At 43.5% G+C, this 15,800-nt stretch overlaps 1 protein-coding gene and 1 long non-coding RNA gene across 2 annotated transcripts in view; one reads left to right on the forward strand and one right to left on the reverse strand.

The window, feature by feature from the left end:
• The window catches only part of TMEM255B (transmembrane protein 255B), a 75,128-nt gene extending 72,671 nt beyond the window's left edge, over window positions 1-2,457 (reverse strand). Inside the window, exon 1 of the mRNA XM_075739143.1 lies at window positions 2,292-2,457. Within this exon, the coding sequence (XP_075595258.1) occupies window positions 2,292-2,352 (61 nt within the window). The 5' untranslated portion in view covers window positions 2,353-2,457. The remainder of the gene's footprint in view (window positions 1-2,291) is intronic.
• Window positions 1-15,800, forward strand: part of LOC142599389 (uncharacterized) — a 171,568-nt gene that overhangs the window by 143,158 nt on the left and 12,610 nt on the right. The window contains exon 2 of the long non-coding RNA XR_012832938.1: window positions 8,243-8,641. This is a non-coding gene — a long non-coding RNA (uncharacterized LOC142599389). The remainder of the gene's footprint in view (window positions 1-8,242; window positions 8,642-15,800) is intronic.

Genomic DNA, 15,800 nt, shown 5'->3' on the forward strand with positions numbered 1-15,800 from the left:
GGGATAAATTCAGTTTGTAGGAAGACTAGGGAAAGTGAATGGTTTTGGGGGGACAGTACAGACCAGATTGGTGGTAGAATGTAAAGTGGTGGATCTAATGATGAATGGTAGAGTCTGGATCTGAATGAAGCAAAGAGTGAGTTTAAAAGCAGAACAAACAAATTTGTAATGAAACACGTCCATGGTAGAGAATGCATCCAACGGTCAAGGGAAAGAAAGACTAGAGTGAAACAGCATCTCTCAACTCTGGAAAACTTGCATATGATCTGCAATTTAACTCCAAAAAAGTCTACATTTAGAGCAAGGCAACTACAATTTGCTAACGTCACCTCTCCTTTTAAAATCCAGCTCCAGATGTCATAAAGTCTATTAAAAAGCGTGGAATGATTTTGGACAAGGAAAGAATCACTGCAGGGTGTAGCAATTTGCTGGGATCACAATCACATTTCCTGACTATTAGCACCACACAATTTCATACCTTCCTCTTTGATTTAGTTAAGATGATCTAAATGGAAACACTTATTTCAAATACTGCCCCAGCCCAATGTATATTAACATCCTAATATGAGAAAAGATAAGAAAGGAAAGTTTTGTAACAGAAAAAATGGTGCATTTTTATTACCTAATGAATGCTACTAAGAATTGTGACATGTTTCAGAGCATGGCATTAACTGTATACAACAAGATAATTTAAGCAGAAATTCACCATAGACCGAGGAGTATAGTATCCGCTGCTTTGCTGCTATCGAGAAAATATTTAAGGGAAGAGGTTTGGAGCTAAATTAATAATTTTTAATTACTTCAGTGCTTGCTTTGGTGCCATCTCTCTCGGCTATGGTTTTCATTGTGTATTTTCAAAAATGGTTTATGCCAGTGAAATTGAATTAATCTTATATTGCCTCCCAAAATTAAATGTGATGGACTGAGATGCTTAAAAGAGATACTCACACCTGCTATTGGTGATTACTTTCCCTTTTCTGATTAAATGCTTGACTTGTCCAGAGTGCTGAACTAATTAAACCAGATGCAACAGCATTCGTTTCAAGCCACAAGACAGCAGCTTTTATCAGGCCTGTCTCTTATCTTTATTATAAATTTGTTGAGGAAGCATCCACGAGTGTGCTAGATATTCAAGACCAAAGGAAACATTGCTGTGCTCTTTTACAATTCTACTACAAAATAAAAACCCCAAACAAAACAAAAAAACCAAACCCACAAACCCTGCTATACTATGTGGTGTAGCTACAGTAAGTGATATCATGCACTATCACTATGACTTCATTGTTTTGGCAGCAATTGTTTCACTAATAAATAATTTAATGAGCAGCTGATCACTAGTTTAAAGCTAGCATTCTTAAGTTACAGCACATCTTCCACTGCTACTTTTTCAACAGTGATACCCTTTTTCCTCCAAATTTAAGACAAAAATTAAGACCTAATACATTTTTAACTGGCTGGTACAATCCTTAGGTGCATAGCAAAGTTTCTGTTTATCCTTTCAAGCACTACCCAGACAAATTCCTACCAATAAGTTCTGTATTTTCTCAACTTTAATGAATTTCACCAGAATAATGAAATATTTGTCCTTCCTTTTCCATACGTCTCTGTTTTTTCAGGACATACGCTGTAAGTACAAGGAGCACACCACTTTAGCCACGAACCCCTAAATTAGGAGAGATGGGAAGAAGGAAATCCGCTGTTCTGCGGGTCGGATGCGAACTAACCGAAAGCCTGGCACGGCCACCAACCTGCCCCAAGCCAGCTCCGCACCCTGCCGACATTTCCACCTGCTCCAGCACAGCAACTGGCCATTTCGACCAAGCAGATAAGGATACCTCTTACGTTCATTTTTCTATTAACATCCCGTATAAAGCCATTCGCTCTAATGTTAAACCGCCAGCACGGCTATTCATTAAGCGCAGCGGAAAGCCAAAAGAAAAATTGATATTCTTAAACACCTCAGTGAGCGACAGTAAGAGAGGCAGCATGACCCACACTGGTAATCTCAGGCTGAAATCCCCCGGGGCCCAGGCACAGCCCCCGCTTGTGTCTTTCCAGCTCCTTAACTAAAGCGCTGAGGGAGCGGCAGCTGCTCGTCCCCGGGGGAAGCCCCCAGCTCCCCTCCAGCCTCGCCCGGCCGTCCAGCCCCCCCCCGCAGCCGGCTGCCGGCTCCCGCTCTCCCCCTCAGCCGCCGGGGTGGGCGCCGCACCGCGCTCCCGCCGCTGCGTCCCCCGCGGCTCAGGCACTCGGCGGGGCAGGAAAGTTGCGGCGGGGCAGGTGCCGGGGCTCACCTGTGGGGTCCAGCACGGCCAGCGGACCCGACACCGCGGGGGCGGGCGGCGGGGCCATCATCTTCTGCGAGCGCCTCCGCTTCGCTCCGCGCCTCTCCGCGCTGCGGCCGGTGGTGGCCGCGGGGTGCGGGCGGCCCTGCGGCCCGGCGGGCCCGCCCCGCGGGGGAGCGCGGCGGGGGGCGGAGGCGGGGCGAGCGGCGCTGCCCCCGGCGCCGGCGGGAGCGACGGTCCTTTCCTAAGGCCGAAGCGGCCGTCGCCCCTCGCCCTGCCCCGCGGCTGAGGGCGGCTGGAGCCGCAGCCTGCGGGGGGAAAACGGGGCGGCCCCGGCTGCCGCCCGGCGGGCACCGTGCCTCCGCGCCCTTGCCCGCCCACAGCCCCTCGGGGACTGCCGCAGCGGTCAGGGCACCGCTTCAGCCGGTGCTGGAGGGTCACGTTCAATGGCCGCTCAATGGCCCGTGTAAAACAGGCCGGTACGTCTTGAGCCAGGGCCTGAAAAGGGGCGACCTCCCTTGTGGCCCCTGCGGGCGGGACGGGCGCACTAGGTGCCTCAGCCGCCGCACAGCCCGCCTTCCCCCCGCGCAGCCCGTCTTCCCCGGTGCTCTGCCTCTGTCCGCCTCCACCCGCCCTGCCGAAAAGGCACCAAGTCCCACAGGCCGGCCCCGGGTGCAGGTGCATTCCCTGGCTGCCTTCTGGTCTCTCCTTTGGGAGGCACAGCTCTCCTTGTATTTTGGTTGGGCACCCTTCTTCTCCTCGCGACTGCCTGAGCGCCCCATGAGCAGCTCGTTTCCAGGCTGACCTTGGAGCTGACCTTGGAGCACGGGGGGGCAAGGGACGGGCACGGACTAGGTCTTTATTTGCATGGCGGTCAATAACTTAATTCATTATATGTTCTACCAGTTTGTCAGCCGGTGGAGATCAGAATTACCAAGCTTTCCTTTCAGCTTTCCTCTTCCCATTTAAAAAAAAAAATCAAAATCAGAAATAAAATACAACAGCAAACAAATATTAATAACATTAATAACAAAAACAGGCGTCTCGGAGACATAGGTTAAGGTAGGCATAGGCTAAGACAGGTGACATCAATAGTCAAGAGATATTGTAGAGCTTTTTTCTTCATGGTGTCTACCAATTTCTCAACCTCACTGGCTCTCTCCTGTCTCGGTTTTCATTCCCACAGCAGACCCTGCCGCTTGTCCCGCTGCTACCCAGGAACTGCTAGCTGCTGCTCCCAGCGCTACCGATGGCAGGGTGAGCTCTGTTTGAAAGAGTCTGGGAACAACTGAGAAGAAACAGCCAACAGCCGCTGTGCTGTTTTGGTGCCTGCTGTTCCTTTTGCTGGACTTCTCCATAGCAGAGAACATAAGTACATTTTTTTGTGGACAATATTTTTGATAGGCTGCCAAGAGCTTTACTTACACTAAGGTGTGTTGTCCCATTTACAGCAAATGCAACTCTGTTTAACATTCTTGGGTTTCTTTTGCTCAGACCTCTAAATGTATGTGTGTATATGTATTTAACTTCTTCAGTCTTGGGCTGATTTCCCCAGAAAATGGTTAGATGGAAAGAGACAACTTTCTGAGGTACCACCCCTAGTCTATGAAGCCAAGGAGCCCAGGAGGTAAGGCCAACCACAAAGCCGCTTTTTTCTCTTTGCATCCTGTAACCTGGAGGCATTGAAGAAGAGAGAAAAGTAAGGGTAGAGGTAGTATTTGTATTACCTATTAATTACTAATTATTAATAGAAATTAATGAAGTAATGAATTAAGAAGAGAGAAAAGGTAATGGTACAAATAAAACATTTCTTTGAAAGTCACCGTGGGTAAGAGTGATAAAAAAGTCCCAAAATCTGGTAAGGACCCTCAGGTTCAGGAATGACTATGGACAGAGATTTCCATCCACACTAAATGACAGGGCGGGCTGGGGAAGACTTTAATTCCCCAGACAGTTTGGAAAATACCATATGCAGCATGTATTCTTGGGTGCGATGGGCAATAAACTTTTTCTACCAGCAGCCACCAAACAGACACAACAGCCCAAAAGGAAGCTGCTTTAGAGTTCTTTTCAGTAAACAAAAAAGGATATTATAAATATTTTTTAACAATTTGATGATAGAAAATAACTTTTGATGAATGACTCATGTTTTTTACTGCAAATTTCAGGAGAGTCAAAAATAGATCTATTCCTACAATATTAGAGGGCAAACATTAAGAAATTATGGAAAAATGATTGGTGAGGCTGCCTGGACCTAAAAACTCAAGCATTTGAATGTGGAAGAATCATGGACTTACTTTAAATCCAAAATGAAAAATCCTGTATAGCACTTTTGTCTCCTAAAAGAGATTGGAATAGGTCAAGAACAACTGTAGAGCTAGTGGATGAGCAACTACCTGAAAGAAGATATTAAAGTAGTGAGTGAACCTACAGGAAAGGAAATAGGAGAGCTACACCTTGCAGGGTCAGAAACTGCAGAACCAGAGGGAAAGAATGGGTAAAAATCTAGCTGAGCCAGATCTTGCAAAGAAAATGACAACAGATAAGAATTCCTCAACTATATAAATAAAATCGATTCAAAGGAAGATGTATGGTCACTAAATGCCAGGAATGGGATGAAGATTCAGGCTGCTCCAAATCTTGAATGAATACATTGCCTCCGTTTTCAATCAAAAATTTATATGAGGGCATTGGCAGAGAACCAAAACAAGTGAGTATAACGTAAATGATTACATTAGCAGATGCGAAGTGGAAGTTCTGTGCAGGTTCCTTGTGACAAGTCCAGGAAAATTGCCCCCAAAATGTTGAAAGAATTGGTAGCTATGTTTTCAAGTCCTGAGTAACGTTCTCAATCAGTCAGCCAAGTTGGAGGTGAAGCACTAACTGGAGAACAGAAAAGGCAGAGGGAGTGAGGGAAACAGCAGTCTGGAGGCAAGATCACTGATGGTGTTGGGTTTAAGGAGTATATGTGTGGTTATGAAGTGTGTGACCATCACAAAGCTGGTAGACATTGCTATTACTGAGGACTACAGGAGCAGGAGCATACTAGCACATCAGGAGCAGGTTGTCATGGAGCTTGCACACTTGAAAACTGACAACAAGAACTTTTATTGTAACTTTGGAGTCTCCTCAGTTCGGTAAAACTGAGGAGGGATCTGTGTATCACCAACAATGCTTGCAAAGACTGCTAAACAGATGTGTTCTAGGACGTGTTATTTAATACTTGTTAATTAGTTCAATGCATTGTAAGTGTGGTAGAACTTAATTTTATATTTATGTTGCTGGTTGTCTCTAAAGCCAAAAATATTCTTTTTTCACCATTTTGATGTGTAACTTGGAAGTGAATTTTCTTAATTAATATTTTTAAGGTCTTTGTTTCTCAGATGCCTGGCTCATGTACCCTGCTCACATGTCAAAATTAAATCATTTGCTAGATTTGCGCCCAGGAGTTGCTGCACTCCAAGGGTAAGCTGGCAAGGCTGTTTAGAGTTTTTCTAATATGTGTGTTGCATGGAACATGGCCTATTTGTCAGGATAATCTTTGCATTCGCACCTAAAAAGTACCCTGTTGACACAGGGCCTGAAGGCCTCCATGATGCCATTGATCACTCCTGTGATCATGCTGCAGCTTTGAAGGGTTTTGTCTTTTGTCATACAGGTGGTCATTATGCTGATGAATGCTTTGGAGCTGAGGTTGGTCACAGATGAAACTTCTGTCATGTTTGTCCCCAAGATCTTCTTGTCTCTGTTTTGAACAAACCCAGTCTGGTCATTTCTCACAAGTCATGTTTCCTAGGCTAGTGGAGATTCCCATCGCTTCCCTCTAGTCTTTGTGTCATCACACTCTGTATGGGCCACATCTTTCTTAAAGGATGATGTCCAATGGCTATGCAATATTCAAGTAATTTTGAATTCTGTCTATTGGCATACTTCCCCCAACATACTCAAGTTTCTCCCACCTTTATGTCCTTTGCAAATTTAATATACCTTGTATCACAAGGCCACCAGTGACAACACTGCATAGTACCAAAGAGTGGAAGCACCTCAGCACTTTCCATCTTCTAGGATCATCGATAGGCATCACTCTCCAGTTACTTTTTTCATCCCTTTTGTACTATTGCCTTTACCCTGTATCTCTGTGAGAGGATCTGGTCTGGTACTAAGCCCTGTTGTATCAGCTTCATTCTCTTGCAAGGGTTATTTTCTCAGTAACCCCTTTGGGAACTCCATTGTGGGCTTGTGGTGGTGGTGTTCTCTTTGGGGAAAGGTTGTTTGTTTGTTTTTAGTAAAATTCAAAGAAAAAACCCATTCCTACCAGTCCTCCATGACTCCAGGTCTCAGCAGGGGTTTGTTTCCCAGGCCCAGGCTCAGAGATCCAGTCACAGAGGCTGCCAGTGTGAAGCAGCTTAAGTGACCCTGATGCTCTTAGTTCTTCACCGTAGTACTTGGACTGCTTTTGCATTCCTCAAGAAGTTTGGGGGCTGTCTCCTCCTGCTGTTATTTGAACCCTCAACTGAAAGGTAAGTAAGTCGGTCATTGCTGAGGCTAAACTCAGGATTCTTAATAAGCCAGCTCGCCCAGTCACACAGGATCATGACAATGAGGTAAGTAGATTTCCTTTGTTCATAAATTATTAATACTATTTATTGGCATGGTTGCTGGTACAATCCCTCTAGGAATACATTGCCTTAGTTCAGCTGGGCAGTATACGGAAATAATGCAGGAAGTGAAAGGAACAAGAGAAGTAGCCATGAGGTTGAGATTGATGGCCACTGAGTATTTGACTAAAATAGTCGATGGCTATTAAAAGACAATTGTTGTACAATTCACTTCAAAAATTCTGCTTCCTGGTGACAGCCTTTTTCCAGGATGTGGTGTAGTTTGGTTTGGTTTTATTAGCAGAAGATTTAAAAGCCTCTGTCTGCCAGCTTAAAAAGGGACTTGAGAAGGTATAGTTATTCATGACATTGGTCAGAGGCATCTGAGATAAATGAATGACACATGGGTACATGTTAGTCAAAAGCAGATTTAAAGTCTTTAATTGCCTTCAGCAGACTTTTCACCCATTAATTTGTGCAGTCAGTTTTTGAACTCTATAAACTTTAAGCATTCACAACATACTACGACAAGGAGCTCCATGGATATCTGTGTGCTGGGGGAAGAAGTGGGATATCCCAGTGGGAGCGAGAAGCAAAGGGAAAAGAGCAAAGTAAAAGTCAAGTTAAATGTCAGGTATATTTAGAGTCATAGGAGAACGTACCTGAGGAAAGGTACGTTGCCCTTACAAAAACCCGATTGCTACACGATACCAAAAGTTATTATGTTACTTACCTCTTAATAAAGCTGGATAATGAGAAGTCATATGGATGATGCACATAACTATATCAAGGCAACAGTAACCAAAAGGCAGAGATGAAGGTCTTTTACAGTAGTTTGGAGACAGGCATAACAAAATGCAAAGATGTCAAAGATAACATATTCAGAGTCCTAATAATTATATGTCCCCATTAACACACACTATGAAGACATGCAATATCAGTAGACATGCAACCCATGATATGAATGTGCTACTACGAAAATGAAACATGCTAAGGAGTTGCATAAATCTGTAACAACTAAATGAAGACACTGTACCCTAATCTTACTTCATGGAACAGTGAACATGGGTTCAGTAACACATGAGACTATCTTATCTTTCAGGTGCCTTCCAGAGGATTGACTCAATACAGAAATAAAATGTCTGAAAATTGAACTCTTCCTTTGATAGTGTGTTGGGTTTGCGTGGCAAGGTTTTGGTAGCAGGGGAGCTACAGGGGTGGCTTCTGTGAGAAGCTGCCAGAAGCTTCCCCTGTGTCTGACAGAGCCAATGACAGCCGGCTCCAAGACGGACCCACCGCTGGCCAAGGCCAAGCCCATCAGCGCCTCTGTGATAACATATTTAAGAAGGAAAAAACAGCTAGAGAGAGCTTTTGCAGCCGGAGAGAGGAGTGAGAAGGTGTAAGAAACTCTGCAGACACCAAGGTCAGTGCAGAAGAAGGGGCAGGAGGTGCTCCAGGTGCTGGAGCAGAGATCCCCCTGCAGCCCGTGGTGAAGACCATGGTGAGGCAGGCTGTCCCCCTGCAGCCCATGGAGGGAGGATGAGGGGGTGTAGAGATTCCACCTGCAGCCTGTGGAGGACCCCACGCCGGAGCAGGTGGAGGCACCTGAAGGAGGCTGTGGCCTGTGGGAAGCCCACGCTGGAGCAAGCTCCTGGCAGGACCTGTGGCCCCATGGAGAGAGAAGCCCACGCCGGAGCAGGTTTGCTGGCAGGACTTGTGACCCCATGGGGGACCCCACACTGGAGTAGTTTGCTCCTGAAGGTCTGCACCCCGTGGGAGAGACCCACACTGGAGCAGGGGTACAATGAGAGGAGTCCTCCCCCTGAGGATGAAGAAGCGGCAGAGACACCGCGTGATGAACTGACCGTAACCCCCATTCCCTGTCCCCCTGTGCCGCTGAGGGGGGAGGAGGTTGAAGCCGGGACTGAAGTTGAGCCCTGGAAGATGGGAGGAGTTTTAAGATTTGGTTTTATTTCTCATTCCTCTACTCTGTTTTGCTTAGTAATAAATTAGATGAATGTCCTCTCTAAGTTCGGTCTGCTTTGCTCGTGATGATAATTAGAGAATGATCTCTCCCCTGTCCTTATCTTGACCCACAAGCTTTTTGTTATACTTTTTCTCCCCTGTCTAGAGAAGGAGAGGAGTGATAGAGCAGCTCTGGTGGGCACCTGGCCCCCAGCCAGGGTCAACCCACCACAGATAGATTAAAGTGACTTTCTTTGGGTAGTTGTAGGTCAGTGACCGAGAGGTGTAGAAATAACATTCTAGACCTTTGTCAGGAAATTCCTATTGGTAGGACTAATCCAGTGTTACAGTGAAGACTGCACAACAGAAAGCCTTTTTATTGGAAAAAACATCTCTGAACACTAAAGTTAAAAAAAGGTTTTCAGAGAAGTACTTGGGTTTGAAATATCCTTATATTGATAGAGCCTAAGTTTATATGACCTGGATGTGTATCTCTGCAAGATGACTAATAAAGGTATGTTTGAAATGCACCAACAATAACACATCAGAATTGTGACCAAACAAGAAAGAAACAAACCCTAGTTTGTGTTGTGAACTGTTACATTAATTTGTTCATAGGTAAAAATGTATATACAGTGGCATTTATACCAGTCCAAACAGGAACAGATGATCAATTTTTGGAAAGCCTGTTACAGAAACTCTTCTGGAAAATGCAGCTTAAATTTAAAAAATATACCATCACCAAAAGAATAAATCAATCTGAAATACAGGTGTGGTAATGGTATTTTTATAACAGGCGTAATTTAAATTATACACTTCTAAGTAGCAAACATAAAGTCTGATTAATTATTTTGCCCATCTCAAGACATCTTCAAAAATTCCTTTAGTAGCACAGTGAATTATACTATCCATTCAAATTATGATTTTTTTTAAAGCCCAAAAGTAAGTGAGGTATCCTATACCGTTCCTCATATCAGCTGGTGCCTAATTTAATCAGGCGCCCTTCGTGTCTGCTGTAGCAGACACTGTTAAAGTCAAGGCCAAAGTATAATGCAACCTCAGTGTAGGAAAAGAGCTCCTTGCACCTCTCTCTTCCCGTGCAAGGTTGTTTCCTCAGTATATTCTCAACAGATTTGCTCAGTTCTGTTTTAAAGTCTCAGTTCCGTTTTAAAGTCTCAGTTCCGAGGTTCTCCTCCTTTCCCTTGACAGGCTGTTTTACAGTTTAATGGAAACTGAGGGGAGTCAAGAGCCAAGTTCCACACTGAGAACCCCCTCGAGAGTTGTAATCTACTGCAACATTTATCAAACTGATCTCCTAATTGTTTTACCAATGTACTCAAATAACTCACAGTACTCTTCAGAAACTCTGGACAATGAAAATGGGAAATTAGAGTAATATTCTGACATGCACTGCAGTTTCCACTGTATCAAAAATGTCTCAATAAGGAGAACAGTGATAATTTGGAGAAGGTGATAGTGTGGCTCAACAGGGAAAAGAGAGCAGGGGTTGAGCAGAGACACATGGGTCAGCCTTTGATGCTCACTCTAGAAGGAAATGCACCAGCCATGGAGAAGTATCCCAGTAAAGTAGAGTGGGTCTCTTTCTCCATCCCAAAAGGTCCTTAGGAATCACTCAGGTAATTATTTAGAGGAGGAGAAGATGATGGCACTTATAGTAGTCCAGTGTCCTCAGTATTTTTACAATTCACACATCCATTGAAAAGATCACACTGCAGCATCTATTTTACACAGGAGAGAAAGCAGCTTGCCAATTCTTAAAAGCTTGTGCTTAGGATTAGATAAAGAGGTGAAAGTGTAACACAAAAAGGCATAAAACCTCACTTAGAGGCTGAGTCCTCCTGCAGGACATTGTGTGATGTAGTTGAAGAGATGAGAGCCTTTAAACCATCCCACTTGTGGCTGTACCCATGCTGGCTCAAAAACAGCTGAGGAACTCGGCCTTTGATTTTAAAAGGGAGGATGATGCTCCATTCCCTGTTGATACCTCTGTGGGGAAGAAATTCTTCAATTAAAAGTTAAAATGTCAGCACTTTGTCTTCCAAATTTTGAGCTTGGTTCATTACAGCAGCACAAAGGAAGGGCTACAGCCTGGATTATTTCTTCTGCTTGATTTGAAAGTACCAGATTTAATGGTGCATGTGGTGACATGGGCTGCTTGTGGAGATAAAGAGGAGATGTAGGGTTGAAATAAAAAAAGGTGACAGGTTTTAGAATGCATTCTCTACCCTCAGGGTCAAGACACTTTCAGAGGCAGTTTAGAGTCTTCCAATCACTTTGTTTTGTAAAATACTAAATTGTTAATAAGGGAGAGTTAAAGTAGGCTGGTGGACCTGATTTGCTGCCAGGGAGGTTTAACCGTCCAGGAGATGGACTATGGCTTGCTGCCATGGAGGTTTAGACATCCGAGTAGCGGACAAAAGACACAGAGCCATTGCAGCCCAAAGCATTTCACAAATGAAAAAAAGCATAGAAGAAAACTACATTTGGAGATTTTTAAAAGTGTTTTCCTTCCTCCCGCCCCTCTTTTTTTAGCTTTGAGGCCTTCATACTGAGAGTGGTTAAGGGGAACACATACATGTTGTCTTTTTCACTCTGACCTCATTGTCCAAAGTGTTCTGTGAAGTCATGATACTCTGATGCTAATGATAGCGATAAACTTGGTCTAGCAAGCACACATCACTGCTGGGTTTCTTCTGTCTCTAATTTTTGTTTCCTTCAGTTGTCAGTCTCAGACATTTCTCCTGACGTCGATGCTGTCACTGAAGCAGCAGAGTCCCTGTGCGTTATGCAGTTAGACCACAAGAACAATGTTTTCCACGGTGAAGGACAGCACCCACAAGAACCCAAGAGAAACCTCTCTAGGCTGACAAGATTTAAGCAGCGAATAGATGTTGAGGCTGGATTAGGATGACCATGAGTCAGACTGGTATTTGCAAGACCTGCAGCCCCATTAATAAATCTTCTTTCCTGTCTGTGGACGCCACAGACGGAGCCCTTAGGATGCCGAATGCAAGGGGCTGTGCAGAGGTGAAGAGGGTGCTCCTGAAGAAGCAGGACAAAATCCAAGCCCTTCTGTCTTGCTTGCTCTGCTTCCTGCAAGAACTGCCTGCTACCCTGGAAGAAAGCCCTGCCGGTGTTGGCAGCGGTACAGGGTAGTTGAAGGGTGACAGCCCAGGGGGGCAGTTCAAAAGGTGACAAAATGAGGTTGCTCAGGAGGAGTTTGAGACTCTCTGAGTGCAGCCACTGAAGACAGCCACCTTTTAATTAGCTGCTGTATTCCTCCTCAGCAAACAAGCCACAGCATTGGATAGCAAAACAAGAGATACGCTTTTTGCCTACGCACAGACGAAAGCAGATAGATAAGAGAACTAGAATGAGAGCAGGAAACCAGTCTCCCTATCATGCTTTTTTTTCAGTGCCAGTAAAAAAATAGTTACTGAAATATGCGTGAGGAAAAAACAGAGAGGTGAAATCAATCACCTTGTGTGGGCTGGATGCCCTGAAAGACCTGCAGAGGTAAATGTGCAAATTCTTGATTTCATAGCCTTTTAAAGGAAAAAATAGGTTATATTTGGAGTATATATATATTACTGTTCATAGTAAACAGATACCTTGATAAATGAGGCCATCCTTTTGCCTCATAGACTATGAATAACGGTTTACATCTGCTATTACATTAACTTTGTCCACTTATATGACTCTTCATTTGAACAAATGTAAACTTAACGTGGTAAGTAGCCATTATGGGTTTGCCTCCAAGGTCCCTTTACAGTTCCTTCCCAGATTTTGATCAAGACATCATTTTTCAGGTTGCTCCCTTTAACCACAGCATCTGCTTGGTTCCAGCATAAATGCAACAGCAACAAATAATTCAGAGATTTCTGGCCCTTTTTCCTGAGGATCTACAAGAGTGTGATCAGTTATCTGCAAATTGAGCTTTTGTTTATGTTGATAAGATAAATGAAGCTGTAATAAACCTAGAGTTTTTTCATAAATCATCTTCAAACATCTACTTTTTTTTCCAGTGAATCTGTTGTGCAAATAATGCAAGGAACTTTCAGGAAAAGATGCTGCCCATTTCCAGCGAGAATACAATATTGAATATTTATTTATGCTAATATTTATGTCTCTTTCCCTTTCCAAGAACAACCTTGATATTATGTAATTATTACAAATACATCACAAATGTCATTCAAGAGCATGTCAACAGCATGTCTTTATTAGTATGTTTCTCTGTATCTTCCCATCTTCTGTGAAACTTTGAGTTGATAAAACAGAATATCTCTTAGCACAGTTCTGTAACATCTTGATTTCCTACATATTTTTTCAGGTCACATCTGACAGTCTTATTTTTTTAAATGATTGCTGTTACCAATTAAACCATTGAAATAGATACTGAAAACCTTGATCCAGCAACCTAGTAGGCATCTGCTTAACATCCCACCCTACAATTTATCCCTTTGGCTTCCATGGACACCCCCCAGCACCTCTGCTGAGGTCATACTGTGAAGAAGGCAGATCCTGCAAACCCAGAGGCAAATTCTTCTGACTTCAGCCTGGTCCATGGGCTTCAGATGGTCTCTAAAACATATAAATGCCCTTTGCACACAAGTCGGTGCAGGAATGAGTCCTCTAAGCTTATAAGCTTATATTTTTCCAATAAATAGACAAAGAACTGATAGAAGTAATATATTATAGTAATAAAGATTTATTAGCATGACTGAGCAAATGCCTGAGCAACTGGTATATGGTAAAGGCCTTTAGAAAGGCCATCCCTAACAAGTACCATCTCCAAGCATTACTGAAAGGGTACAGTTTATACATATATATATATATATACACACACACCCACACCAGACAGTGGTAGAAAAAACTGCTGTAGGTACTTCTTTGTAAAGATACTTAAGAAACTATGCTGCTGACAGTTTTCACATGACTCTCTAGCCACCTACTTTAGTACAGAGGTACCAGACTGAAAACAATGAGAAACTAACTGGTAAGCTTCTGAATTCTCTGACAATTATTTAAAACTGCTTTTCCATGTGCAATAATACCTTGATTTTAGGAGCTGGGCCACCTGTCAGGAGATCAGCTATAAAGGCGGGGAATGTCCATTTAAATTTGCACAAAACCTCCAATCCTGGCTTTGTTGCATGTTGAGATGTCAAGTCTTAAGACTGACAGTTTCAGGAAAAGATGCTACATTGCCTCGCTACCTGGGTGTGAGGACAGCAGAAAAGCACTGTGGAGACAGAGTCGATGAAAGATCCGTCTTCAGAAAGAGAAAGTTTGCTGAGAGCTCATAGTAGTGGGAGGGCATCATTTCTTGATCCTCCATGGCAGCAACAGTTTGAAAGTATCAGGGATTTATAGTGTGAGAACTGGGCCCTAAGGATACAGATTAGTGGGACAGGGTGCAGGTGAGGCTTTAAAAAAATTGCCTGGTGAGTGAAATGTAATTGCACTCAGCTAAAGCTGTCACACTGCCATAACTCCCTTATATAGGCATATCTATTTCTATTTAAATATGTATACAGATATGCTCATGCATCCCATTAAAACATGCCGTTGAATTCATAAAAACCTGAGCCCTACTATAAGTCCTTAGGGACCCTCAGAGCCAGTAGGAATTTTTTTGCGGTTAATTGTAAATCTTAGAATTTACTTTGACTCTTTCTTCATGAATTGATCCTAAGTTTTACACATATTCGTTAACATAATTAATCCTAAGGACACAATTTAATATGAGGAATGAGCCATTCACTTGATCTATTTGTTGTTTCTCTCTCTTTGTTTTGCGTGATCAGTCATCTACCTCCAAGGCTTTCCTATGGTGGTGGCATGGGATTACCCCAGAAGGAAGGAATGAAGGATTTCCCCTCAGAATACTCCCTCAGTGTTGTTGTACACCCTCAGCCTTGTGTTATGCCTGCCGAGGTGCAAGGAGATATGAGACTTCCTCGCCATGCTGGAGGGAGACCTGATGGCTCCCGAACCCAAGACTTCAGCCCTCGTTGCACAAACGTACGTGCTCCTGTCCCAGTGCCTCTGCACCTTGCTTAGGAAAAATAAACCTTTTCAGATGAACTCAAATAACAATTTGTCATCTCCCCTATACTATTGTTTGCTCATCAGTATATGTGTTTATACAGAGCATAGCTATTTCTTGAGCATCTATGTAAACAAAAAGTCTCACCCCCCACAAAGGTTATGAACACATGTAACAGAAGTTACACTTTTAGCAGTTATAAAGAAGTGTTTGTGAATCTAGTTTAGTACTGGGCTCATTCTAGTAAAAACAAACCAACAGACCTTGAAACCAGGACCATGCATCAATACTCACAAAAGAGAGCTCTGGCTTTGGGTAGAGGCGCAGTTTTGTGGTTCCCCGTATCTGTTGGGCTGCACAAGACAGAAAGGAGATGGAGGACCTAGCTAAAAATAGCTGGGGTTTGCATTTGAATAACCAGCTCTCCGACATGCTATCTATGTCTTTCATTTCAAACAATACTTACCCCAAGGTCCAAATGGGTTGGTAGATGTGATCACAGCTACTAATATATAGCAAGCTTATTTCAAGTGCTACAGGTACTTACTCCTTCTCCTTTAATAAAACTTTCAAAACTGCCTTCATTTGGCTGTTTTAAATTTTGATTCAGTTCTTTCAAGTAAAGGCATTCTTCTCTCAACATAACTCCTTTAGTAGTAACTAAGTTTACTGATCCACTTGGGTATTGTCCCTGGAGGGCTTTCTGAGCAGAGATTACAGATGTACGTTTCCAATGTCACTCGTTAGTCACTCAGGAGCATTTATGTCCTGAACCAAGTCTGCTTTTATGGACCTTGATTTTGCATTTCCTTTGCATCCAAATTCCTGCTACGCATGATGCCAGCCTGGCGTGTGCGAGGGAAGTGGCATCAAACCCAAGGGCTC

This window comes from Balearica regulorum, chromosome 1 (assembly GCF_011004875.1).
Source record: "Balearica regulorum gibbericeps isolate bBalReg1 chromosome 1, bBalReg1.pri, whole genome shotgun sequence".
In the NCBI taxonomy this organism is placed as follows: Eukaryota; Metazoa; Chordata; class Aves; order Gruiformes; family Gruidae; genus Balearica; species Balearica regulorum.